This window comes from Zootermopsis nevadensis, unplaced genomic scaffold, assembly GCF_977971745.1.
Source record: "Zootermopsis nevadensis isolate Lab colony 2312 unplaced genomic scaffold, Znev_1.0 Znev_ptg000044l, whole genome shotgun sequence".
Classification (NCBI taxonomy): Eukaryota; Metazoa; Arthropoda; class Insecta; order Blattodea; family Termopsidae; genus Zootermopsis; species Zootermopsis nevadensis.
In genome coordinates, this window is record NW_028259176.1 from 302,416 (window position 1) to 329,379 (window position 26,964).

At 40.3% G+C, this 26,964-nt stretch overlaps 1 protein-coding gene across 3 annotated transcripts; it reads right to left on the reverse strand.

Annotated features, from left to right (window-relative positions):
- Window positions 1-2,713: 2,713 nt before the first annotated feature.
- Window positions 2,714-11,500, reverse strand: LOC147871690 (uncharacterized). 3 transcript variants are annotated; one of them, XR_015538400.1, is made up of 4 exons: window positions 11,402-11,500; window positions 7,347-7,514; window positions 3,314-3,465; window positions 2,714-2,907 (listed from the first exon to the last, which is right to left on the reverse strand). XR_015538400.1 is itself a non-coding variant. In XM_087360371.1 (4 exons), exons 1-4 carry the CDS (start codon window positions 9,312-9,314, stop codon window positions 2,838-2,840), a joined length of 393 nt encoding a protein of 130 aa, XP_087216497.1. In that variant the 5' UTR covers window positions 9,315-9,520; the 3' UTR covers window positions 2,714-2,837. The 3 variants fall into 3 exon arrangements, 2 of the variants coding, with proteins under 2 accessions (XP_087216497.1, XP_087216498.1); XM_087360371.1 differs by lacking the exon at window positions 11,402-11,500 and adding an exon at window positions 9,312-9,520; XM_087360372.1 differs by lacking the exons at window positions 2,714-2,907; window positions 3,314-3,465 and having other exon boundaries at window positions 7,141-7,514.
- Between the last annotated feature and the right edge of the window lie 15,464 nt (window positions 11,501-26,964).

Here is a 26,964-nt window from a genome sequence, read left to right on the forward strand (position 1 = left end):
TGAGTATCACTTAGAAATTGCACAATACATGACCACTAGCAACCAATGTTTGGATAGGAACGGACACTCAATGCCTTTTACTTTCTTGCAGAACACCCAAACGACTGGTCCAAATACCCGTACATTACAATAAAATTTCTGAATTACTTATTTCGATCAAGACTTCTTATTAAATCATTTAGTACTAATTTCAGTGACTGTATTGCGATTCGATGCTCCTCAAGAATAATCAAAGACCAAACTCGCTGTAGCTGTTAACTGATATACTAGTAAACTTGGTAAAATATTCACACTTCTTATAATGTAGAAAACAAATGCTTCTATTATATATTAATGGCAAATTTGTTTTGGTGCCAGTGGCCAAGAACACAATGGAAATAAACAGTATTATATCACAGCAGCTTGCTAAGAGCATCTTCACTCAAAGATGTCATAAGAAATGGTGTTATAAAATTATCTATAGTCTAAAATCTCAAATGACCAAAACATCAGTTAGTGATTCGATATGACTTTGATATGGATTCTGAGAAAACACATGAAAGAACATAATATTATTACAAGTATGACCACAATATCAGCAAGACTGCAATTTCTTGGTATAAATTTGATAATCGACTGAATACAATATAAAATGGCATTTTCTTACACAATTCCGCGGCTTCAAATTTCTGACCTGACTGAAGAAAGAACTTTATCCAGACAAAAAGCCTTAATCTCTTTCCCATTTAAATGAAGACCAAAATACTTTACAATTTTGAATTTAAAAAAAAATGTCTTTGCTCAATGAACTTGCAACACAATGCTTTCACTCCTTTCTCAGAAACCAGCTCACTTTCACATGCTTCAACTAGTCCCATTTTGTACTCTAACATGTGCACTAAAATGGAGAGGAGACCTCAATAGTTTAATAAATATTTTAATACTAGACAAAATTCTACTGCTGTGCATTTCCAGCACAAAACAGCGAGCACCTCATACTGATATGGTCCTGACCTGTCATGGCGTTAAGCTAGGTTTCTTCACCAGTCTAAAATATTTTTGTTCAATATCTGTGAATAATTTATTATTCATCTAGAAATTCAGTCTTATTATTATAATATCACCCACAATGAATATATTAAATGTATCACAGCCCATTTACTTAGTATTTTAAATATAATCACATAAGTTATGAGATCGTGCGAGTGCAAATGGGAATATGTAATGTTATTACACTGAGGTCCTATTCGGTGTTATCCAAGACCCAAGAGGATAAATGAGGATCTGGACGAGCGTAACAATAATTCTGAATACCCAACTTTGTTGTTACATCTGGGTGGACGAATATACAGTTGTGCTCTCTGAAGATGCCTGCAAATACAAGTTTACTTCCTAATAATTAAGTCTTATTTAAAAACCAGACTGACAGAAATATTTTACAGTTAACCTGAAAGTACCGCATTTACATCTGATATATGGTAAAACTGTCGTTCAAAGCAATGAAAGATATCAGAAATGTTTAAATAATTTTCTGGTTCTTATGTTACATGGTGAATCTGCTAGACATCAACACCATAAAGAAACTTCCAAGCGCTTTCTGTTACGTTAATGCAATCAGTGCTTTTGCCATCTTTCTTATTATCTAAAATGACTATTCAATGATGTGGAAAGCTCAAAAATGGTAATTCTGACACAACTTTGCAAGATCCATCGTTCAATGTGTAATTATTTTAAATTATAGAAAGCTTAAAAACTATTTCCATACATCATGTATATTTAAAGAATCAGGGCCTGTTTTAACGTGGCCGAGAACAATCCCCAGAGGGAATCTTCGATCAAATAAATTGCAGATAGCGTCTAAGCCAGCTGAGCCACCACCAGCTTCTCAAGGAGGATTCTCGTACGTCAATTCAATAATACGTTTCTAGGTTCCCACTTTCTAGAAGAGCATTTATTTCTGAAACACAACAGCCTTCATATTTGCGTGGAAATAACAGACTCCACTCAGCGGCCTTCCCTCCCTCCAACTCTGTGTAAAGAAACTCCTCTACTTCCCCGCATTGCCCCTTAATTCAACTCGAGTTCCCCCCTCTCCCACCCCAAGAAGAAAATAGACAATTTGACCATCAGCCAAAGTGATCCCGCTTTGTTTTTTGGTTTCAAATGGTTATCTTGTGGGTTTATGCACCATGATAATTTGGTATCAGATTACAGACTCTTCTGTGGTAAATCCTGCCTCCATCTTCAGTGCGCTGCTGGTGGCAAAGCCATCTTCACGCTTCTCGCCGTGAGAACCCGAAATCTCACTCAGTTGATGCGAATCAGCATGAAGTAACAGGGATCAAAGTGGAGGGGGAATACGTTTTTGCTTTTGGAATGGAGGGATGGACGGGGCATACAGCACGCGTCGAATAGAAATAAATCAAAACATGTTTGTTAGGAACCCACAAGGGAGGAAACTCCTTGCGGGGCCCAGAACAAGGAAGAATAATTAAAATGTATTGGAATATGAAAAGCCTCTGAAACTGCTCTTTAAGTGCAATTTCGAATACGAGGCTCCGTTAAAACGTGCGTTTTGGGGTTACTCTTGCATGGGCCACCCCTCGGAAAATCACGATTTACGAAAATAAAGTGTACAATTCCTGAAATGAGATTTTTGGCGACATTGGAGGTTCTGACGGCGGTGAAGACGTGGCTTAGTCGTCGCACTCTTGAGCTGTGTCTGGCTCAAGACTCGATCTTACCGGGGAACAAGTTGGGCGTTGACTCGATCCAGTGGAGGCATGTGCCAATTATGTTGGCAGCAATGCCGACTGTATATATGAGAATCTTCACCCAAAGGCGGACCGTTTCAATGTTTACCCTGGGACAAGGCCACTGGAAGCAGCAGCACTCGTGGCGACTGAGGCAAATGTAGAAGCGTGAAAGCTGTGGGAAATAAAAACAAAGGCGAGTCAGTTTACATTTCGTAACTTACAACAAAGCGATACCCGTCACATCTGAAATTAAATGTTGACTTAAAGTTACGCGAGTGAATCGAAATTACGCTATTATATTATTGCTATGTACTTACAAATTAATTGTGACCAAAGGAATTTCCAAACAGATCAATCGAGCATCGATTTCTGTGCAGTAGATTAGCGGCTTAAAATGGCAGGCCAAAGTAAAACAGATAAAGATCCCTTGGTCCTGTCCTCATATTTTAAACTGGAGTCTGCTTATTACAAGCAGGATCATCGCGGCAAAGAATCTCGTAGATCGTTCAAGGCTTAGACAGGAACAGAATGAGCGTGCGAGCAATGAACACGGAAACCTAAGACTACCTGTCACTTACCCCGAATAATACGCCGATGCCATTAGAATGAAGCCGGCGGTGTTCGTGCGGCCATCCATAACGGCAGCATAAACCGCCACTCCCTGGTTAATCAAACCAGCGATTAAGACGACCACCGCCAGAAACTTGGAAAATTTCTTCAGGCACGGGTGCTGTAAAGTGAAAGTGCAAATATTTTGATCCCTGCGATCAAGATCTGCAATTACGTATCTTGATCGATGATTTATGCGTCACTTAGGGACACTCCAGCACCCTGAACGGGATATTTATTTACCTTTGAATAATATTTGTCTCTGACAATAAGAAGTTCTTAAATTATCCAGTTCATAAAAAACGCTTTCTCAGCCTACATCCGGCAATTAGCCCGGAAGAACCGAGGAAAATCCGGTTTTCTAGACGAGTTTTTGCTTACATTCAGACCCGGGTCATTTTGATTTGCTAATTTCTCTCTCCGTGCGTGTGTTTTAAGGGCAAATACGCAGTTGAATGCCTGCGTGCCTCATTCTCGCTCGTGAAGGAAATGCCGGACGCCTTCCGAGTTCTTTACGTGAATGTGGAGTCTTTCAAGGACGAACAATCTGCATAAATTCGACTCTCCCACCTCTAGCGTAGTTTTTCGAAATTAAAGAAAGTAATTTCTCTGGGAAAAATCACGTGACGGTGCCATTAGGTCCACTTATGAGTAATGTTGAGAGTAACCAATCGACATAGAGCCCACACAAAAGTATTTTAGTTGTAAACAATTCGGAATAGCATAACCCACACCCATGACCTACCCGACTGATCTAGAATTAGGATTAAAAGATCACTTTCATTTAATTGACCAATCATTTCGTTCCTTTGGTAACTTAAGCTTCATTATTTACAGCGTGCCAATGTTTGTTTATGTCGATGTTTGTCTGATTTAATTGTCACATTTTGGTTTAATTCTTCGCTAATTTTTGCATGTGAGTTATCGCACTGCAGAGGCCAGAGAAAAACGAAGTTCATTGACAAAAAGGGTTAGCAAAAGAAGGCCTGCTGTTGTACTCCAGTTGACTTATCGTTATGTTACCTCCTACTGCGTCGGCCGCCCGCCACGCCAACTACTACTTGGCCTCAGATTTTCCTCAGTCACTCAACTCAGTGACTGTCGCAACTGCGCGACTTTGTATGTGAACATGAGAGGATAAAAAGATTGCAAACAAAGAACAGAATCGCTCTCACGCAGCGAGCGTTTGCTTTGTTTCTGCCTTCAGCATTTTTCATTGGTCGAAATTAATCGACAGGCAAGTTGGCGCAGGTCGACTACACGCGTCGAAGTGTCTGACATTCTACGATTGGTTATGGAATTATCCAGAATTCAGAATTACTAGATCGGAGTTTTTAAAAATTAAAATGTAGATAATAGCTCAAATGTAAGAGCAATAACCTAATGAGGCAACAAATCTCCTTTGCTATCAGATAGAACAGTCTGCGTTATTTCTACCCATCCCTCTCATCAATTGATTCCAAGTTTTGTCTCTGTAAATGCAACATCGGAAGAAAATTTTACATTTCACTTTTATTCGGAGGCTAGCCGGGACCTTCGCGATTCTTGGGAGGAAGCTCTGTCCCCATCTTCAGGGTTCTGATGTGACTGGATCCTCGGAAGTCGCCTGTGCAACTGCGTGCACTGGTCCCGAGCAGGAAGTTACACAGGTGACTTCCGAGGATCCAGTCCCGTCAGAACCCTGAAGATTGGGACACAGTTTGTTCCCGAAACGTCGGTTTACTGCTGTAACCAGTTAACGCGGCTGATTACTTATAGTATTGTGAATGTGGGCATTCGTCCATCCGCACATAGTGCTTAAATTTCACTGCATTTCAAACTTAACAGCTTCAAAGTTTGAAAGTCAATTTTAATCCATTTCTACGCGGTTTCGTCAACGCGCACAAAAATTCTTTCTCCAATTTGGCAACTGTGTGGGTCGCAGCTTTTATCAAATGAGATACCCATTTGGCAACACTGCTGCATCGTCAGAGTGATGAATCTGTTTTATCGATTGCGTTCACAAGAGTCGCCACTTGGCATCCGTCGATACGTCATCGAAAAGGTACCAAATATTACGGGAGTTTTCTTTTCTCAAATTGAAGCCCGTCGCCTCTGTGAAGTTCGACTAGTGACAAAGTGTTTGGGCAGAAGTGATATTCAAAAACTTAAGCCACTTTTCCAGGATCCTTTACTTTTTCATTGTTTATTAGAAGAGATGGCGTCTGATCTGATAAATACGAGGCTGGTCCACAAAGTAAGTTTCCCTGGGGCCGTTTACAGAAACAAAACACAATTTCATGGAAATATTTATTGCAACAGATACAGCAAGTGTCCAGCTATTTTTCAACATATTCGCCACCGGAATTGAGACATTGGTCATACCGTGGGACCAACTTTTGAATACCTGTGTCGTAGAAGTCTGCCGCCTGGGATTGGAACCACTGTGTGACAACCATCTCCGCCTCTCTGTCATTCTCAAAACGCTGACGCTGACCGGACAGGAATTTCTTGAGGTGTAGGAAAAGATGGAAATCACTGGGAGCGAGGTCCGGGCTGTAGGGTGAATGATTAAACACCTCCCAGCTGAACTCCTGCAGGAGACTTGCTGTCCGTCGAGCTGTGTGCGGCCTAGCGTTATCACTGACCGCACTTCACAGTCGGCGGGAGCTGGAATAAGAATCTCCATCTTCAACAGCTGCAACGATGCTACTGTGAGAACGCGGGAAGTACCGTTAGTGCATGCGCCATGCTACGTCATTGCTCTATCACGTACGCACAGTCGCTTCGCGCAATATAAGGTTTGCTAGCTGTGGGACGAATGGGAAACTTACTTTTGGGACGCGCCTCGTATATTTTTCCTGTCTCCCTTTCTATTACGTTCCACTTTGTTTTTATTTCGTCGTCTGATTTTGCTATAAGTCTCCTGTAATGCTGCTTTCTAGCCTCTTTTATAACATTATTCACAATTTTACAATTCTTAATATAAAACGCTCTTGTGTGTGGCTTTCCTAAAGCCTAATTTAGTTTAATGTCAATCCACAAATAAAACTATTTCACTTAATGTCAGTCACACGACCACAAATAAACAGACATAACCCAAATTCACCCTCTCAGGGGCTCGCGTCTTGGGAGTGCGGGGAGCAGCGCTCCCGAGGTTCATGAGCTACCCAGTGCCTGGGGGATGTAAGTTCGGGGACCTGGATTTCCAGGTTGGGGGTTGACGACCCCCACCTTGGAAAAAGCAATTCTGTTGAGAATTCCCAAAAAATGTGACAACCTAGCAAGAACATGGAACTCCGATTAGGAACGTGTAATTTGCTTTCATTATATAGAAGTGGGGCGCTGGAACAATTAATTGAAGTAACAAATGATTATAAAATTGACATTCTTGCCATCCAAGAGATGAGATTGGCCAGAATTATAGTTGCCATAAGAATTTACACAATTCACAGTCCATAAAATAGTGAGACATCTTCCAGCCTTTGATATGAAAGAATGTCAAATAAAAATGCGAGGCAGATTTCATGATTATAGCTATATATAGCTATGGCAGCGTCAGAAAGACACTTACTTACGCATTCTTTTTACTCTGTCAATGAATTTATGTTGTTTACAAATAAGTGGTAAATTTTCTTCTGTGTGTAATGGGTAGATCTATTTGTAGCTTATCATTTCTTTAGGTGAATCCTTAGTTTGTATTATGTGAAATTTATATAATGGTACGAATTGTACTTTATAATATGTATTGTATTATTATGACTTTTTCCACATCCTATCGTCATCTGACTGTCTTATGGATCCATGAAATGCAACTCAATATGAAGCAAATTTTTATGTTTTGCAGAAAACAGTACATTTTGTGAGAAGCTCAAGCTCAGAAGTTAGGTTTAAAGTGCATGCGCGTGCAAGACAGACACAGAGAAGAATTTTTTTAATGCACGGACACTAAATTTCACTAAAATTGCAGAATCTCGCTTTGAAAACAGAAGACGATGCTAGAACCCGTTTCTGAGGACTTACTCGGTCTCGTTGTTGTTGTAGTACTGCGTTTTCATTTTTTAGGTCTTGTAGTATTTGTGCTTGTTGTGCTTTGAAAACAGAAGATGATGCTAGAACCCATTTCTGAGGACTTGCATGGTCTTGTGGTGGTGATGATGATAGGGGTGGGTCGTCTTGTACTGGGTTTTGCTGTAGAAGAAACACAAACCCTTAAGTTATAATTTTACAATGACACGTTTTTTATAGAACTTATACTCACACCAAATTTCACTAAATTTGAAGAATCTTGCTTTGTAAAGACTTACCACCTGCTCCTGATATAATAACTTGACATAAGTTAGATCCACATCTCCAATCTGTTCACTGTTATTAATAGTTCTCTTTAGTCTAAGCCTTTGTAACTTGAGTAAGTTTTAAGATAAGAATAGGTCTAATGAGTTATCAGGTAAATGTGGCTCCTGCCAGAAAGAAGTCTGTAAAGGTATATTATGTGACAACTGTAATTGGTGGTTCCACTGGGAATGTGCCAACATCACTGTTAATAATGTAGATGTAGCTAAGCCATGGTTTTGTTTGATGTGTAACCAGGCCAGGTTAGTTAGGGAACAGGAGAAAACTATTTTGGATCTACGGAGGGAGTTGGCTTTGGCATATGATCAGATTGCTAGTTTTAAAGCTGATAACAGCTCTAATATTAAATGTAACTATTCGTCCACTCTTTGGACTGATTTTAAGGCCAAATCGCAACGCAGAAACAAAAGTCTTTGCTCCAGTAAGGGTTCAAAATTTACTGTTAAACTGCGCAACAAATTTGAGGCTTTGACTGTGTCGGAACCTTAAGGTGCTGCTCAGTTAAAGGAAAAAGATGCAAAACAAATTGTTAAGAATAAAAAATGTAAGAAGGTCCTGCTCTTAGGCAGTAGTCATGGTAGGGGACTATGTGAACGTCTTCAATCAGTCCTAGGGGATGAATATATGGTTACAAATATATTCAAACCCAATGCTACACTTGGCAATGTTGTTGGGGAACTAGAAACACTAAGCAAGGATTTCACTAAGGATGATAATGTAATTATAGTGGGAGGACCGGGAAATAGCCTTGACATGGACCGAAATTACAAGATTGAAAATTATATGGACAGCATTGCCAGGAAAAGCTTACATACTAATGTTGGCCTTCTCGAGCGGCATGACAGGCCTCATATGAGCAAGTGGGTTAGGAGTGCAAATGTGAGACTTGAGCGTGCGCTTTGGAATGCGGACAGATCGCACATTAGATTAATTGATGTGCCATCTGTGAATAAATATGACCACACCAGACATGGATTGCACCTAAACTCAAGGGGTAAGGAGAAGCTTGTGCAACTCATTGCCAATGAGATTAGGAGCAAACCAAATACTGGTAAGATTCCTGTTATCACTGGTGTAAGACCTAGGCCTTTTTTAGGTTAAGGCCCAAATGTATCACTAAATTCCTGAAAGATATCCAAGTCAATGTAAATAAGCCAGTTCTAAAATTAGATCACAATCAAAATGAAAATTTCATGTTATATCATCAGAACATTAGAGGCCTTTCAACCAAAAACTTAGAAACCACCCAGAAAGAAAATCTCCTGGTTTTCCATCAGAACATCAGAGGACTTTCCCCAAAAACTGAAGAATTGATAAGTGCCAAATTACCACATATTCTTTGTCTAACTGAACATCATTTGAAAGCACAATACAATATACATACACTTCAGAACTTTCTGTCGAGCCACCGCCACGTGGAAGCAAAATTAATTAAATTTAGATAATATGATAAACGTATTACACAAAATTAGAAATTCATATTACTTTCGCATTAATTAGATGCCAGAACTTATATTTTATTAATCATACGTAATAACGTATTTCACAGAGGTAGCACATCCATTCGTGAAAACCATTTCAATCAATCACAAAAATTCCTTAAAATATCTGAAATGAGCAAAATATAGAACTCACCATTGTTGTAATAGATAATTTGATGACTGATAACAAAAAACAGTTTTAATAGTTAAGCGTTTCCAGCACCCAAGTACTTAACACACACTGACAATGCAACCAAATGACGCTGTGCATTGGATATATAGAAATTCTGGCGGCATAGAATGCAGACATCTCATTGGTTAGTATGGGTGCGGTCCTCCAAGACACGACACCTTATTGGCGAATTTAAACAGGAATCATTTGTACAGCAATTTAATCTATAAACGATTAAAGCATAAAGTATTAATAAAGCCATAATCTATTATGAAACAATTCATTTTAAAAACAAATATCAATCAAGATATTTGTTTATTTTAAACGGCTTTACAAAATTGCGTACATAAAATATTTGGGGTGGGGTAAGATGATGGAATAGCCGCTGTTGCATCAGCTCCGTATACGCCACAATAATTTACCTTAAGGCAGGGGTGGCCAACCCAAATGATCTTTCGGGCCACTTTGGAAATGCATCATAACTCCGCGGGCCACATATAAAATTATATATCCCCATATTAGATTTAGATACACTATAGACTTTTTTTGGAGTGAAAAATTGAAACATAACGAGTTATTATTATTGTGTTTACTATTATTCTTACATGTAAACGTAGATAATATAATAATAAAATGTTCATGGCGGGCCACATGCGGCCCGCGGGTTGGTCACCCCTGCCTTAAGGTATACTTTGGCTGCACGCGACAGAGACAAGCGACCGAGACAGGCGACAGAGACGGCAGACGGACACATCGCAGCTTGTCGACACACACTTTTGAGGTGACGACCGAGACATGCGGCAAAGTGTTTGTTTTCTTTGTTTTGTTGAGACATACGTGTACATATTCTGTAAAAAATGAGTACAAAAATGCTTCTAAAAACGTTACTCGAAGAAGAAGATGATGTGTTGCTGTGTTATTTGTTGCGAAAGAAACAAAGAAAACCTATGAGTTCAATATTCAAAACCAGACGTGAAGAAGGATCTTTCTGTCGGTGGTCAGTGGTCGGTTTTCTGCTACTGATTCTACCAATTGCTCATCTTGGTCACCAGTAAATTTAATTTCTACCATTATTTTACTCAACAACACACGTGCTGCCTGAGCCCGTCGCGAGACACTACTGGTCCGAGAGCGGTCTCCTGTGCTTTGTCTCGCGCTCGTAATTGTACTTCATACGATTGTACAGAGAGCAGACAGGAAGCGACCAGTCTCGGTCTCGTAACTCTGTCGCCTGTCTCGGTCGCTTGTCTCTGTCGCGTGCAGCCAAATTGTACCTTTAACCAAAAATTGTCAGCTATTATAAAAACATGTAATAGTGGTTATGTTTTCTTGTGTAATTAAAATTAAAAACCTGAATTTGTGAAAGTGGCAGATATATGGTTTAGTTTCAAGGGTTTCTGAAAATCATTTTATTATTTTTAATTATATGTGATCTTACTCAGTGAAACAGTAGATGCGAGCATGCATTTAGCATTCTGTCGCGGCTGTGATTCAGCTCATCGTTGCATTGGTAACAGTGACTATGATAGTACACAGTGATGGAACAGCTTGTTAGATCCTGTGGAACATCTATTTGTTTTTGTAGATTATATTTACTTTATAGTCTGTGGAGTGCTTTATTTCAGGAGAACTGTGCTGGTGTAGATTTTGACTTTGCTTCTTAAACACTTCATCTAGTATTCAGTCCTGGTTTCCAAACGAAAGTGTTTATAACAAAGTAATGAATAATCCCGCCGCTGCAAACCAATTGTAACGTTCTACTTTGGATAGATTCGTTTGGGTTTAGTCTTACTCATGTGGTAGCGTGGCTTGGCAAGTTCCCAAGGATGCTGATGTCAGCTTCAACATGCTCACCAAATATGATAATACGTCCATGAGGCTACAGCTTGTTCCCTAAGACTATCACATTTATTTCTAACACTAAGTTCTACATAAATTTCACACTTAAGTTAAAACATTACCTTCTTAATTTAGTCTAATTCACTTTATCCTTAGTACACTCTAATTACGTAAATCTTGAATATTTATTAATCCACCCGTACTGTACGTGGATTCATCTCCTCAGCGCTCACCTGTTAAAAGTAGCCCGATGAGCTGCACCTTGGTCATGATGACTCTCGTGACCTCCTGCTATCTTCGAAGTTTCATCCCTTCTGTTCTTGATCTCTCTTCAACTTTCCTTGTCAACTTTTCCCTTCTGCTGACTGCCTAATGACTACGTCTGCATTTCCCCTGAGAGTAAGGTGAACTAGCCTTGCTGCTTTCCTCTAGACAGGAAATGAATCAACACATTCCTACATGCAAATGTCTACTATACTTCATTCTAACTACGTTCAATTTTCTACGTTCCTAATTTACAATATGTTAACTAAAATTAATTCACTACACAAAATTAAAAGTGGAGGAGACATTTACTGCTTCTGTGAACCTTCTCCTGAAACAGAATTCCCGCCAGCCTCCACACACTCCCTAACCAAGGCTTCAAGGCCCTCACGAGCTTCTGTTAACTCTACTTTTTCCATAACCGCATCATTCAGGAACTCCTGAACGTGGTCTCTTTTAAGGTACATGTGGTTAAATGTGCTGATAAAGCCATCACATACCTGGGGCAATGGCGGTTGTGTTGGTCAATGTGCATACGGCACGCTCTGCCTTTACCAGGTCTCCTCCAGGAACCACAGTCGGTGGCTTGGAGTTGACGCCAACCAAGAAGGCATTTTCATATTTGCTGACGAACTTCAATTCGAGCTTCGTCTTCATTGTGTTTGTGGCCGGGGGCTCAACATCCCCTCTGTATAGTGTCGTGCAGGCCAAGTACTACCTACTACTGTGGGCTCAGAGTCCTCAAAAACTGCCCTTTCTACGTGCTTTCCTGTCCAAGACAGTTACTACTTCAAACGTTTGCAAACAACTGACGCTGTAGAATTTCTGGTGTCATAGAATGCAGACATCTCATTGGTTGTCCAAGACACGGCACCTTATTGGCGAATTTAAACAGGAATTGAATACAATGTTGCCTACATAAAATACGGGATTGATGTAGAGCAGAATTTCCCACCTGGAACAATTATTCCCTTGACAACAGTGAAAGGGTTAATTTCCAATGGTAACGTTGTGTTTCACCTTGTACTTGTGGACAAATAACTTTGCATTTATTAACAGTAAATGCTTTATCTTGGCCTAGCTTACGCGGGAAATGTTTATGCCCTGTACGGTCTCCTCACTTAGATCCCAGTTTTAACACTAAGTATTTTATATTTGCTAATATTTACTTTTACTAACACAAACATATTTTTGAACATTGTTACAGGTATCCATTTCTTGGACCGTATTTCTAATTAATAGCATCTAGCTTGTCTTAACCATGACTACTCATATTGTTGAGTTTGCGATAATACGTAATGGATGGAGGTGTTATATATGGCTGACATGAAGGTCCAATGTTGAAACATTTATGTAGAACGCGAAATTACACCTCAATTGAACTTGTTTAAAAATATGATTTAGCAATTACCTGGTCTGAGTAACTCTTATGAACGCACTGTCCCTCGCTGAAAGTCTTCCTATGGAAATAATCGCCTTTACAGGAAACAGAATTCACATAGGTTTCCCGTTTTCCACGTCATTTATTTGTGGGAAAGAGTGGTCTACATCAATATGTTTTGTAGCTGAATTCTTATCTTCACCATTTTGAATTATCCAACTTGTAATGTAGCCCGTGTAACATAGTGGCCGCCACTTTAAACAACTTCCATACTTTTACTATTATTGCATTAGCATGTAGTTGTGTACAATTTGCAATCTTGTACCCAAATGGATTGGGCACTACACATTCTCCACTGATTGCAAATTTACTTTCCTTTATGGTTTCCATGTGCTCACAACTTTTTTTCAGTGAATGTCCATGCATTAGGAACCAAAATTAGATTTGGATAATCACAGACGTGCCTCTGAAGTTGGCCGATGGATACCATGAGTTGTACCAAGTGCGAGAGTTGCAACTCACCAAAACCATAGGACTGATTCCTACTTTGTCGATATAGTTAATCGCACTGGTTCCTTATTTTGTAGTTACCACAGACAGACATTAAATTTTCTTAGATCCCACTAACATAAGCAAATGCAGCGGTGAGGCATAAGCCTCGTGTCCCGCAGGTTTTGTTCTTGTTTCAGCCTCCCAGCAGCGCTGTTTCCGAGAAGAAGTGGCGTAGCCATGGAACTTTGCGATCGTGAAGGTCTGGGGGCGCAGCGGTCACCAGCCAACATTTCTGGATATTTTCTGTTTCAGAGGAATAAAGAAACTTGCAAAGAGTTGCTGAGGAAGTGTCTTGAGAGTACAGACTGCTGTGGCAACAGTTTCAAGTACAGGCATTCTGAAAAGTTAGTTGCAGGTGATAGTCCTATTCACTTCACTATGGCCTGTTACCAAGGGCTGGGGAAACATGGGGTAATTTGAAGATGGCTGTCTTCTGAGTTTAGCACCATGCAATTCTTCGCCGTGGTGATGGAGGCAGCAAGGACCTCTGAAACATAGAAAACGTCTACCAGACTACACGGTGCTGCAACCCAAAAGACAGCCATCATTGGACTCCCTGCTGGGAGTAACTTCAATCGAAGTTCAGGTTACTTTTGTATGCTAATACTTATCGACAATCTCCTCAAATTTATTAGTATACTTTTGGCTTTAGAGTCAGATTAAGAGTGATAATTTTTTATACTGCTGGCAGAATTTAGTTGTTTTAATTAATAAATTTGAAACAAGTTTTAAAATTTAAAATTAGGTAACTTAGTGATGTTTATGTAAGTCTGTGAATTCTGTCGTTAGGTAAATTCTACTGTACAAGTTTTAATTGCATTCTTGAGGAGTCTTGGCAGTGAATACAAAACGTGAAGGAATGTGGCCTGGTTTAATAAATGAGATTGGCCTGTAACACCGTATTGTTGTATAGTTAATTTCAAAATTGACGTTTACGCCAATTTTGCAGACGTGCTGTAATTATTCAATCTTCTGAGTCCTCGCACCCATCACACGTGAGAAGTGAAATTGATCCATCACTGAATCCATTTAACAGTATTCTTCTTATTGTCAAAATACAATCCACCACATGAACCGCCGGGGGGTGGGGGGTGATGGAGGCTACTGGTGTGGGCCTAGTTCGAGAAAATATTTCTGCAGATGGATTGTTTCCAGGCACTTCACACTGTTTTTTACTCACAGGTGGCACGTCTTCAGTGTTGACGTTGGGATTTTATTAACTCTTCAACCACCAATACCAACCAGCCATTGACTTTCATATATAAATGGATAATTTATCCCTTCAGCTTCAATAACGTTGTAGGCTGCCCATCTGACTTGATTGATGGTTAGTCCGACAGCCTTATGCTTCCACTTCATACTTTGGAAGGATTAGAAATGGTTTTTCAGTCTTTTCCAGGTCCATACTTGCAGGATCGTCCGGATGCTTTTTGTAGTCTTTTAGAGTGCAACATGGTGTATCATGTGACTTTCTTTTGTAAGGTGGCCAGCCTTCATTTTTCATCAGTCATACTGCATCCTTCATACTTTGAACAGTGTATGGGCTTTTATTATGCCATAGTCCAAAAAACAACGGATCATAATCTTGTGGAAGCTAAGAAAACTGCTTATAAATCTACCTTGCCTACAAAATCTGGTTACATGGATTGGATGATTAGGGAGGCCATCAAAATTGAATTGCATCCCAACGTCAACAGGGAGGATGAACTTCGCCTGAGCCGGTCATGGAAGCCCCTCATTCACTCCCTCCTAAGGCTCTGGAAGCATCCCAGAGAGCATTGCTTATCCCACCCACCGCTACTCTGCCATTTTCCAGACAAATCTGGCCCCGCCCAGTGTTTCCTTCCACTCTCCTGCTTCCCCCCTGCATCTTGACCCAACTCCAGTGTGTCCCACCAGATGGACTCCCTGAGGCCCTCAAAAGGGCTGTCTCCTAGACCTTTTTTCCTTCTTTCCTGTTGGTTCCCACCCCCTGCCTCATTCTGACACCAGTCCCCACTGGTTAGGATTAGGCCATTCCTTTTAATGTCCTGTTCCTATAAATCTAGCGCTTTCCACTCGCATGGCTTATTCATGGCCGTGATGATGGAGGCAGCATGGACCTCTGAAATGTTGGACATCTACCAGACAACACAGCACAACAACCCAGAAGACAGCTATCTTCAGACTCACCGCCATGAAAACCTCAAATCCCACATGGTCTACCAGAACACTGGCAGAATATTGACTAGAAATTAATGTATTTGCCTTGACAAACTCACTGCACAACTGTTATCACAATGAGTACTTTGCCATCTAGTGAGGGAGAAATTATCACAAACTTCACCTACAGTCAGTATCAGCCTGATATGATTAGTGCTTATTTCAAAAGAGGAATTTCATACACTCGGCAGTTCATTATCACTAATTAATTTGGTGAAAGCTTTGTGGATTTTAGTGAATTTCAGTTTAAAGATGTCCAGGATTTACAAATGAAACTGAAAGCCTTAAACTGTCAAGTTCTAGACGAAAGTTTCCATCGTTTTAATGTGTACTGTACCAGTTACCAATTTGTGTTATATAGGAGTGTATAAGTGTACAGACTAGATGGAGGGGTGAAGGCATCGGCAGACGTCAACTTGGATGAGCCAAGCACTCACCTGAGATGAAGAAGCAGCAACCACTGTGAGCCAAGATGGAACAGAACCAGCCTTTTGTGGGCCATTCATATTTCTTGCCTCAGCCTTCCAGAACAAAACTGTGGAACAAAGGAGACTCTTAAGTCACATTAAGATTCAGTGTTTCTTTGATGTCAAAACTATTACCTGATATGTTTATACTTTAGGTTTGAGCAGCTGTTGAGAGTAAAGGGGGGTTCACACAAAGTCGTGGACCAGGTGAGAACACTGCTCTATTTGAGTGAGTCACACGACCTGCTTAACAACGCCGGTCTCCAGTCCCCACTTGACTTCGCAAATGCTTCTTCTCACCTTCAGAGTCGCGGTGTTTGAAAATGGCACACGACTGACTCGGTCCTGATCACTCCAACATGCCGGAGTGGTTACGACCGCTGTCTTCAAGGTCGTATACTACCAACTGTGCAACGACCACTAGTTCCCACTCGGTAGTGAGCACGACCTCCGGTGCTCTTGGTCGTGTTCTCGCCCGGTCCACGACTTCGTGTGAACCTCCCTTATGATGTAGAGTAATTCATGTGTAATTATTGTTCACTGAGGTCACATCATGTTGTAAGGTCGTTACAACAGTATGTTGTGCAAAGATATCTTTATCAAGTGTAACGAGTTTGTCATCAAACACCATATGGCATCTCGCTTGAACTTAACTTTCCAGAATGATACATTTTCTGATTCACCTGTGCCAGAGAAATCGAGAATATTGTATGATGAACCGTTTCTATAACAAAGTTGCACTTAACTGGCTTTTTCAGACATTTAAAGAGTGAATCGCTGAGCACAGTGGATATTTCTGACACACAATATAACTGTTTTTGTTTTCTGATTTCAATGTTTTTTATTTTTATACCATGTACCAGGAACACGTTGCTTGACTTTTTGATCACTCTGTATATACTAATTTTATTTGTCACTTAGCCTTCCAGTTAAATTAACGCCATTTAAAGAAAGTTGTTTATGACAAAGGAAAAGTGTGTTCACATAAGTGAGAATGTTGACCAGGAGCTGTCAGTCAGTTCAAGCCGAATTTTGGCCATGATTAGGGTTTTGGAGATTTATTAATATTGTGACTTTATCTAAATCTGAAATTATTATATTTGGTTTACTATTTCCCTACTGAAACCCAAGAGAATGATTCTGAATGAGTGCTCATGGCCTCTGGCGCGGTATAAAACCCCGTAAGCCAAGAAGATGTTACATGGCCTCTGCCGTGGTGTGAAAACCCGTAAGCCAACAAGAGATAAATTGAAAAGATGGATGTATCGAGTTACAACACAGTGTTGCATCTTGGATGTGTGAAAGAGAGTGTGATACAAAAATCGGACTGATTTTGTTGTAATACAATGTATCATGACTTTGTATGGTAAATGCTATTGTAAAGTTTCATTTGGTTGAAAAATTAGGAATTTGGGGGAAGACACATTCCTGTTAGTCACGTGTTGGGCATTTGTTTTTTTTTTATGTTGGTATGAGTATTTATTTTGCCCCAAGGAGTCACATTTATTTCAGAACAGGCTGTAGGAGCTTACATGATGTCCTGGGCTCAGCATTCTCACACCCTGACCAAGCTGTTGTCTTTGCATGACTTTTACTCAATTCCTTCCTTTGTCTGAAGAGACTGAGAGGTGATGTGGGACCTGCACTTGCAGCAGAAATCCCAACACCAAAATTTGTGCTGAAGAACCCCATTTCTGTTCGTCTTTTGCCTGGTGAGGTACTTCCTGTTGGTTGGCTGACAATTAAGATGTTGCTCATCATTGCTAGTCCTCCAAAGAGGGGGCGTACATTTAAAGTTGTTTAATACATGATACATCTGTTTTGTGTGAATTTCGGGACAACATTTGTTTGGCCGTGTGTATGGGATATCAATAGATATTTGAAAACCGGCATAAGCAGCGAACTTGGGAGATGACGGATTGCTTGAGGAAATGGGAGTCTATCAGCACATTCAGTCTACAGAAGGAAACGATCAGTAGCCATAAATTGTAAGTGATTATATAAGTTTGTATTGTTCAATAAACCAGTTTCTATGTATGGGCTTGTACACTTTTCTCTTATCCTTACTGGCAAAGCTCCTAATGAATGCAGTCCTACAAATTTAATCCTCGGAAGCTGTCATATATTGCATGGTTCAGAGAATGACTATAGCTACTTGAGCTCTGAATTATGAAAGGCTATAGACAGAAGGAAGCCAGGATGCCTTACTTCATCATGTCGATTAGATTATTTTTTATGCAAGTGGTGCTCGGAGGTCTTTCCGCTCGGAGCATAAAGTTGACTGTGTGCAGCAAGGAACAAGTTATACTACTAGACCGACACACCTATTCTTGTTAGAGTGAAGAGACTACTATTTCATAGAGAATATGATTAGGGATTAAATTGTTTTATCAGTTATTAGGCGGTGCCTGACAGATAATATTCTCGCACACTTTTAGTGAATCAGAAAGTAAGGTGTATTGTAGAGACTGCTAGGAAAGATAGGATTTAGCTATTATAATGTCTTGTTATCCCTCTGTTCCTCAATGTGGATGCTAGTAATTACTTACAAATCGACTGGATGTTCACTACTCCCAGATTCAATTTCCAGTTAGGCAATTTGTATTCTTGCCATTGACACTTTGTAACAATTCAGTGGTCCCCAGAAGCACTGCTTATCCACGTAATATGGAGTTTTAAGAGTACGACTTTGTGGCGTAGTGCTATCTTTATGCCCCAACCATTTCATTTTGCTTTTGTTTTATAACCCTTTCAGGTTTGGTGAATGGCGCTAACCATGATATGGAGCCAGTTGGCTCTTCCTGTATAGAGACTAAGTTGCAGCCGAGACAACCGGGTGAGCGAGGGAATTTCTTTTTAAACTGCCGCCGCCAGATTGACTCTGACTTGCAACTTCAGTAGTTGTTTGTCGTCAAGGTTTACCTTTTCTCACTGATTAGAGCATATGAGCGCCTAAATATTTGGTATGAAACACTGGTCAGTTTTTATTTTCACTGTTATTACGGGGGGGGATATAATATTCTATCGGCCTCAAAGGACGGGCGTACAGACTGCTACATGTTAAAATATGTGTGTGGTAGAAAAACAGGTTCTCATTGTAGTGGTTGTGCTGCTGAATAGATTGGCGTTCAGTTTGTTGCCGCAGGAAGTCTTCTATCTTAGTTGCTGGTCCACTCCGGCCCTAGGGCCATCAAATGGATACCATTGGCTTGAAGCTAAGTATTTACCCCCCCCCCCTCCATGCCTTGGTCTTTGACAAGGAATAGTTTTAATATTTCCAGTCTATGATCTAGATTTGCTCACATACTCGTATATTGTATAGGATAATCTACATAAAATAAATGTGTTTACTTTCAGGAAAGAAAAACATTGCACTTTCTAAGGCTGGCATGCACAAGGAGCGAGTCCCTCAGGCAAATTCCGGAATACCTTAAATTGGGGCACAATCGCTTCCTTGCACATCCTTTTCAATTCATTATTCACAATGGCCCTCTCATTCGACGCTATTTGGAAGGGAAAATATGTTCTGAGCAAGACAGGAAATTCACTCTTACCAATTCTGGTATATTCAGTGTAATCTGCCCTTTGTGAATGGAAGGCACCAACGACCCTTTCTCTGATCTGCACATTTGCTGGGTGAGAATTTCCTCGTGTGATTGTTTGGCTGGCTGGGATTTCCCATCATTTTCATGTGCAGGAAGGCATCTAGATATTTGCCTGTAATGGTTGTCCAGTTTCACACATTTAGACAAATGTTGGTAAAACCTGCCGAGCATCTGATGTGATGAAAACCTCTTCAGCAGTTCTTAGGTTGTTACATGCAGACAAGCTGATAGGCACATGATTTTTATCTGCAAATGCACCTGAGAACCACCTAATGCCTGAATTAGCCATTCCTTTAGTCATCTCTGTGAACAGCTGCTAAAACAGGAATCTGACAACGCTCCTTCCCGCTAGGCCCAGCTCATGCAGCAATAACGTGAATATAGACTTGAAGTCAGTGGAAATGATTTAGGTGCACTTGAAATTTTGTTCTGCTCAGTTCATTATTCACGCTTACCTGCACAGTTCAGCGAACACACGTTACTAACTATTCATTCACTATTGTTATCGGACAGACCATTTCCTAAAAAACTAAATTGTTAATTTGATTAATCCAAATATCTTCATATGTTCAGGCATTGAGAATGACAAGGAACTAAGAAGGCACTGGAAAAAACGTAGTGTGACTTGGTAATAAACTCAATCACGTGCAGTAATTTTGTTTTATGTCGGGCACAGATGACGGCTTCATACTGGAATGTGTGTGGGAATGTAACATGGACATTATAGTTAGGATCAAGCACTGGGCTGTTGACAGTACTGGCCGTAGAGGTTCCATTAGTACGGAATTATTTGACAGCTGAATAGACATCAACTTTTCAAGAAAAATCCGTGATAAATTGAAATGCTTCTGATAGAGTAACATTTCAGAAAGCAATAGTGAGGCGCATCTGCAAACCTGTTTTCTTCAATCAGCCTGTCCGCATGTCAGCACGCTTAATCCGACTGTAATCATCCCAGATGTTTTTTTCCACGACTTCTTATTGCCATCATGCACCTACATTTATTGTATAAATTCACTTTTTAAATGAACTTGAAAAAAGATTTTAAAGAGAATTCATACATAGCCGTGCTTCCTTTTTATAATTTAGGAAGAGAACTAGGAAATATGCGTACTAAAAAGGAAAGGTCTGCTACTGTACGCAATATTTTGATTCTATGCACAGCACAGACCAAGTGATGATCCCGTTCAGACTGTAACCCTGTTTACCTCAGAAAGAAAGGTTTTCACAGCGGTGAGTATGAAGATTTCTGTCTTCTGGGTTGTTGCGCTGTGTAGTCTGGTCGATGTTAACCAGACTACACAGCGCAACAACCCAGAAGACAGATATCTTCTTATCTCACCTTATATTTTTTTGTTAAGACAATTAAGAAATTGGATCCAATTTGTGAAGGGAATGCTGCATTCCATTAATAAAGTTGGTTCAGAAAATTCTGATGTGGATTTATTGTCACCAACCGATGATGCAAATTTGAGATTACACAACACTGCCCTCAAAGTACTGTCCTTGGGCAACTATACACTTTGCCATCAGCTGTACAGTTCTTGGAAGTACCACTCAAAACCATCTCCTGGAATGATCTTCAGAGCAGCATCCTTCACCTTGCCCGTCCCTTCAGATGAGATTTCACAAACCTGAAGAGGTTAAAGCCGGATGGCAAGACAACGAGCACTGTCACCTTGGCATCCGCCAAGAAGCTACAATGCCGACGCCTTGACTACCGACGAGGAGAACGCCCGATCGATGGAGAATTCAGCACATTGCATTTCAACACTTTAGCGTGCCACCACATCACAGCTATCCCAATGGTGCTTCTTCATGAAACCATCACTCCTTTCCAATTTCTGTGCCCACGACTACTCGAATTTTGGATTACCTTATCAAATTATGTGAATGGGGTAATCAGTGATTTCTGTATGAATGAAACCTACCAAGCTTGAGCATCTGAAATTAGAGGTACTGAATAGTAACCAATTAAATGATCTGTGGTGCTTATTTCTTCCTGCCACCTCTTTCCTTCAGTTGCAAAATGATGACTGTACCAGGCACGATGATATAATATGCCAAGGAATTGGAATCTTTTAAAAAACAAACCCTGCAACACAGAATTGTACAAGGAAACTTAATTGTTACTGTAGACACTTTCTTCTCTGGACAGAAGTGGGAAGCAAAGCAAGAATTAGGATAATGGGATTCAGTCATCATAACAATTTCAAGCTAAAAATGACATTACACTGCTCGGACATCAGTGCAGCTGGCCATTACTAACTCTACATATTAGAGGCTGGCAGAATTTATTTACTTTCCGTCTCTTGCCAAAATCAATGTCTTGCACTACATAAATTATCTATCCAGCAATCTGCAGCCAATGTACAGAATTAATCATGTAAAATTCAAGTGCAGCAGACTCTGTGAACATGACTGTTTACTAATCTCTCTCTTATGGCCTTATCCATTGTCTGTTGTAAGTTTTTTAAATAATTTAAAAAATCATACTTTGAAGGATGCACCTTTCTTCAAAATGTGATCTCTTAAGGCATTTTAAAAACTCGCAATTGATGTTGGATGAAGTCCAAAATAAGGAAATTAGTTACACGTTATAACAGAATTCCAAGGAAGGAAATTCCACCACAAATACAAAATTGACATACGAACAGCAGAAATTTAAAATAAATTAATATATTTTGTTAGCAGTTTTGATTCTACCAGCAGCTTATAAAACCAAAAAATGATGAAACTGTCAACTTCTTGAAAAACAGTCAGAAGAACACAAGTTTATAGCATACTGAAGTGGATTTCAGGGCTGAATGTAGCATAAATTCTTGGATTTTCCATTATTTGTAATCATCTGTGCTACGTCAACCCTCAATTACTGCAGACATTCACTGTAAAAAAAAAACACATTTAGAGACCAAAATCATTAATAAACTGATAACAAATACGGAGATCTCACTGGTAATGCACATACGTACCTCCCATTGCAACTTTTGTTTGCCTGGAGGCATGCCTGTTTCCTCATGGATTTTCTTCCCAACCAATACCCGGTGCACACCTCTTGTCCCATCCATGCGCGCTACATGCCCAGCCCATCTCATTCTTCTCGACTTAATCACCCTCACAATACTGGGGGAGGAGTACAGATTTTTAAGCTCGTCATTATGCAGTTTTCTCCACGCCCCATCGTCTTCTCTCCTAGGCCCAAATATCCTCCTCAACACCCGATTCTCAAACATATGAATATTGTTGTCTCACTGTTCCGTAAAGACGCCTATGTAGTAACAGTATCAGAACTGTAACCTGATTGTCGACCAGTTTCTAGGTCGCTGACAATTTATTCTGGTCGATTAAGAGCTCGACGTCGCTTTGACTGTGGTCTTAAACCACGTGCACTCTTAGCTTCGCGTTGTTGATGTGACGAGCAGTCCTCGGCCTAGAGCAGTTTTCAGGAACGCGTCTGATTCTGCCCCGTCTCAGTCCGCGTCAGACAACAGGAGTTACGCCCTTCTTTTAGAAGCAGAAATGTTAGACCCTCGTCAACACTATCAAGGGTTTGTTCGTGACTCAGCGCGCGTCACAAAGATTCGGCCCTTCCCCGCTCTCTTACCTCAACTTTCATCATCATCAGCGCAATGCAATGTTAATCCATCAGCAGTTGTTGTTCAGTTGGTCGACCTTGTCCTATACGAGGCACGACATCCACCATAGCTGAAGTGAAAGGAAAAGTCGTTACCACCAGTTCTCCCAATGTTCGACCTTCTTCAGAACGAGACACGGCATCCACCATAGCTCGATCAATCTTGGAACCCAAGGTCAAGAACCCCTGATTTAGAACTAAAGTGGCGACGTCGCAGAATCGTCTGCACACGGGCATCACTCGTCTAGCCAAGACGTCGTAAGGGCAGTTTTCGAAAATGCGAGCCAGCGCCTCTGGCGGCAAGTCGATGATGTGCAGTTGCCTTTGCTGTCGACTGCAGACTCCAACTTTATCCGGCCCTTCGTTGCCACGTTCAAGTTTTGACTTGATACAGCGAATAAACTTGTTCATCCCAACGAAGATTTTATGACCAAAATATTCCTGGTGGTTAAATTATTTTATCTGACTTCCTACGTTTTTTGATTTTTCGAAAATTTTCAAAAATTTGAGAAATTTCAAAAAAATTCGAAATTTTAAAGAAATGGAAAATGGATGCAAATGGCATGAAAAAAATTTTCAAAAATTCTTAGTTTTGTGCGCTTTTTCGACGATTTCCTACGTTTTTTGATTTTTCGAAAATTTTCGAAAAATTTGAAAATTTTCAAACGGGTACCCCGATGAGAAATTTCAAAAAATTTCGAAATTTTAAAAAAATGGAAAATTGTTGCAAATGGCATGAAACGCGAAGATAAAAAAGAATATTTGAAATTTTAGACAAAAATTTTGAAAACGGAATTTTTTAAAATTATTGGTTTTGTGTGCATTTTGAACGGTTTCCTACGTTTTTGATTTTTAGAAAAAATTGAAAATTTTCTATCAAAATTTTCTCCTCACTATCCCGGCCAGGACTGTCTGTGCACGTCCCGGTCTCTGCCGCCCACTTTCTCTGTCGGACGCGGTGTCTGCCGGACACGCTCTCTGCAGGAATCGTCGTCTGTATCACCCGACATCTGCCAGGCCGTCTGTGGAAGACGTAGTTCGGCAGAGACCGGGTGAGGCGCAGACCGAAAGCAAGGAGAGAAGTATGACAGACAGAATGAGGCGAAGACGTGGTGAGTCACAGGGAATGGGAAGCAGAGCCGGGTGAGGCAGAGACAGAGTCAAGCATGAACAGGCTGATGCACATACCGTATCAAGCAGAGACCGGTGAGGCACAGGCCGATTCACGCAGAGACCCTGTTAACCAGAGACGGAGTCATGACGAGACCTGGTGAATCACACCGGTTGAGGCACAGACAGAGTACGGCTGAGACTGTGAAGTAGACAATAGCAGGGTCGGTGTCTGGCATTGCCTTGTTCTGACAGGGAATAATTGTCAGGTCAAATTTAGAAAAAATATTTTCAATTTTTTCGAAATTTTCGAAAAATCAAAAAACGCTGCAAATCTTATGAAAAGCGCACATAACGGAGAATTTTCGAAAAATTCTGAAAAAATTAAAAGTTGAAAATTTTCAAAAATTCTTAGTTTTGTGCGCTTTTTGGACGATTTCCTACGTTTTTCGATTTTTCGAAGATTTTCGAAAAAATTGAAAATTTTCAAAGGGGTACCCCTTTGAGAAATTTCAAAAAATTTTCGATAATTTAAAAAAATGGAAAATGGTTGCAAATGGCATGAAACGCGAAGATAAATAAGAATTTGTGAAATTTTAGACAAAAATTTTGAAAACGGAATTTTTCAAAAATTATAGGTTTTGTGCGCATTTTGAACGGTTTCCTACGTTTTTGATTTTTCGAAAAATTTGAAAATTTTCTATCAAAATTTTCTTCTCACTATCCCGGCCAGGACTGTCTGTGCACGTCCCGGTTACTGCCGCCTTCTTTCTCTGTCGGACGCGGTGTCTGCCGGACTCGCTCTCTGCAGGATACGTCGTCTGTATCACCCGACATCTGCCAAGCCGTCTGTGGAAGACGTGGTTCGGCAGAGACCGAGTGAGGCACAGACCGAAAGCAAGGAGAGAAGTATGACAGACAGAGTGAGACGAAGACGTGGTGAGTCACAGGAAATGGGAAGCAGAGCCGGGTGAGGCAGAGACAGAGTCAAGCATGAACAGGCTGATGCACATACCGTATCAAGCAGAGACCGGTGAGGCACAGGCCGATTCACGCAGAGACCCTGTTAACCAGAGACGGAATCATGACGAGACCTGGTGAATCACACTGTGTAAAGCAGATACCGGTTGAGGCACAGACAGAGTACGGCTGATAATGTGTAGAGTAGACAATAGCGTGGTCGAGGTCCGCCATATTCTACTTCTGACAGAGAATAATTGTCAGGTCAAATTTAGAAAAAATATTTTCAATTTTTTCGAAATTTTCGAAAAATCAAAAAACGCTGCAAATCTTATGAAAAGCGCACATAACGGAGAATTTTCGAAAAATTCTGAAAAAATTAAAAGTTGAAAATTTTCAAAAATTCTTAGTTTTGTGCGCTTTTTGGACGATTTCCTACGTTTTTTGATTTATCGAAAATCTTCGAAAAATTTGAAAATTTTCAAAGGGGTACCCCTTCGAGAAATTTCAAAATTTTTCGAAAATTTAAAAAATGGAAAATGGTTGCAAATGGCATGAAACGCGAAGATAAATAAGAATTTGTGAAATTTTAGACAAAAATTTTGAAAACGGAATTTTTCAAAAATTATTGGTTTTGTGTGCATTTTGAACGGTTTCCTACGTTTTTGATTTTTCGAAAAATATGAAAATTTTCTATCAAAATTTTCTTCTCACTATCCCGGCCAGGACTGTCTGTGCACGTCCCGGTTACTGCCGCCCTCTTTCTCTGTCGGACGCGGTGTCTGCCGGACTCGCTCTCTGCAGGATACGTCGTCTGTATCACCCGACATCTGCAAGGCCGTCTGTGGAAGACGTGGTTTGGCAGAGACCGGGTGAGGCACAGACCGAAAACAAGGAGAGAAGTATGACAGACAGAGTGAGGCGAAGGCGTGGTGAGTCACAGGAAATGGGAAGCAGAGCTCGGGTGAGGCAGAGACAGAGTCAAGCATGAACAGGCTGATGCACATACCGTATCAAGCAGAGACCGGTGAGGCACAGGCCGATTCACGCAGAGACACTGTTAACCTGAGACGGAGTCATGACGAGACCTGGTGAATCACACCGTGTAAAGCAGATACCGGTTGAGGCACAGAGTACGGCTGATAATGTGTGGAGTAGACAATAGCGGGGTCGGGGTCTGCTATAGTCTACTTCTGACAGAGAATAATTGTCAGGACAAATTTAGAAAAAATATTTTCAATTTTTTCGAAATTTTCGGAAAATCAAAAAACGCTGCAAATCTTCTGAAAAGCGCACATAACGAAGAATTTTTGAAAAATTCTGAAAAAATTAAAAGTTGAAAATTTTCAAAAAATCTTAGTTTTGTGCGCTTTTTGGACGATTTCCTACGTTTTTTGATTTTTCGAAAATTTTCGAAAAATTTGAAAATTCTCAAATTCTTTGAGAAATTTCAAAAAATTTCGAAATTTTGAAAAATGGAAAATGGTTGCAAATGGCATGAAACGCGAAGATAAAAAAGAATATTTGAAATTTTAGACAAAAATTTTGAAAACGGAATTTTTCAAAAATTATTTGTTTTGTGCGCATTTTGAACGGTTTCCTACGTTTTTGATTTTTCGAA

What these genes read in the sequence shown, in the direction of transcription:
- LOC147871690 (XM_087360371.1), bottom strand. An exon ending in TACAACAACAACGAGACCGA is followed by an intron (nt 3,466 to 7,346) that starts GTAAGTCCTCAG and finishes TTCACTTTACAG; the next exon opens with CACCCGTGCCTGAAGAAATT. An exon ending in GCATCGGCGTATTATTCGGG is followed by an intron (nt 2,908 to 3,313) that starts GTAAGTGACAGG and finishes TATTTCCCACAG; the next exon opens with CTTTCACGCTTCTACATTTG.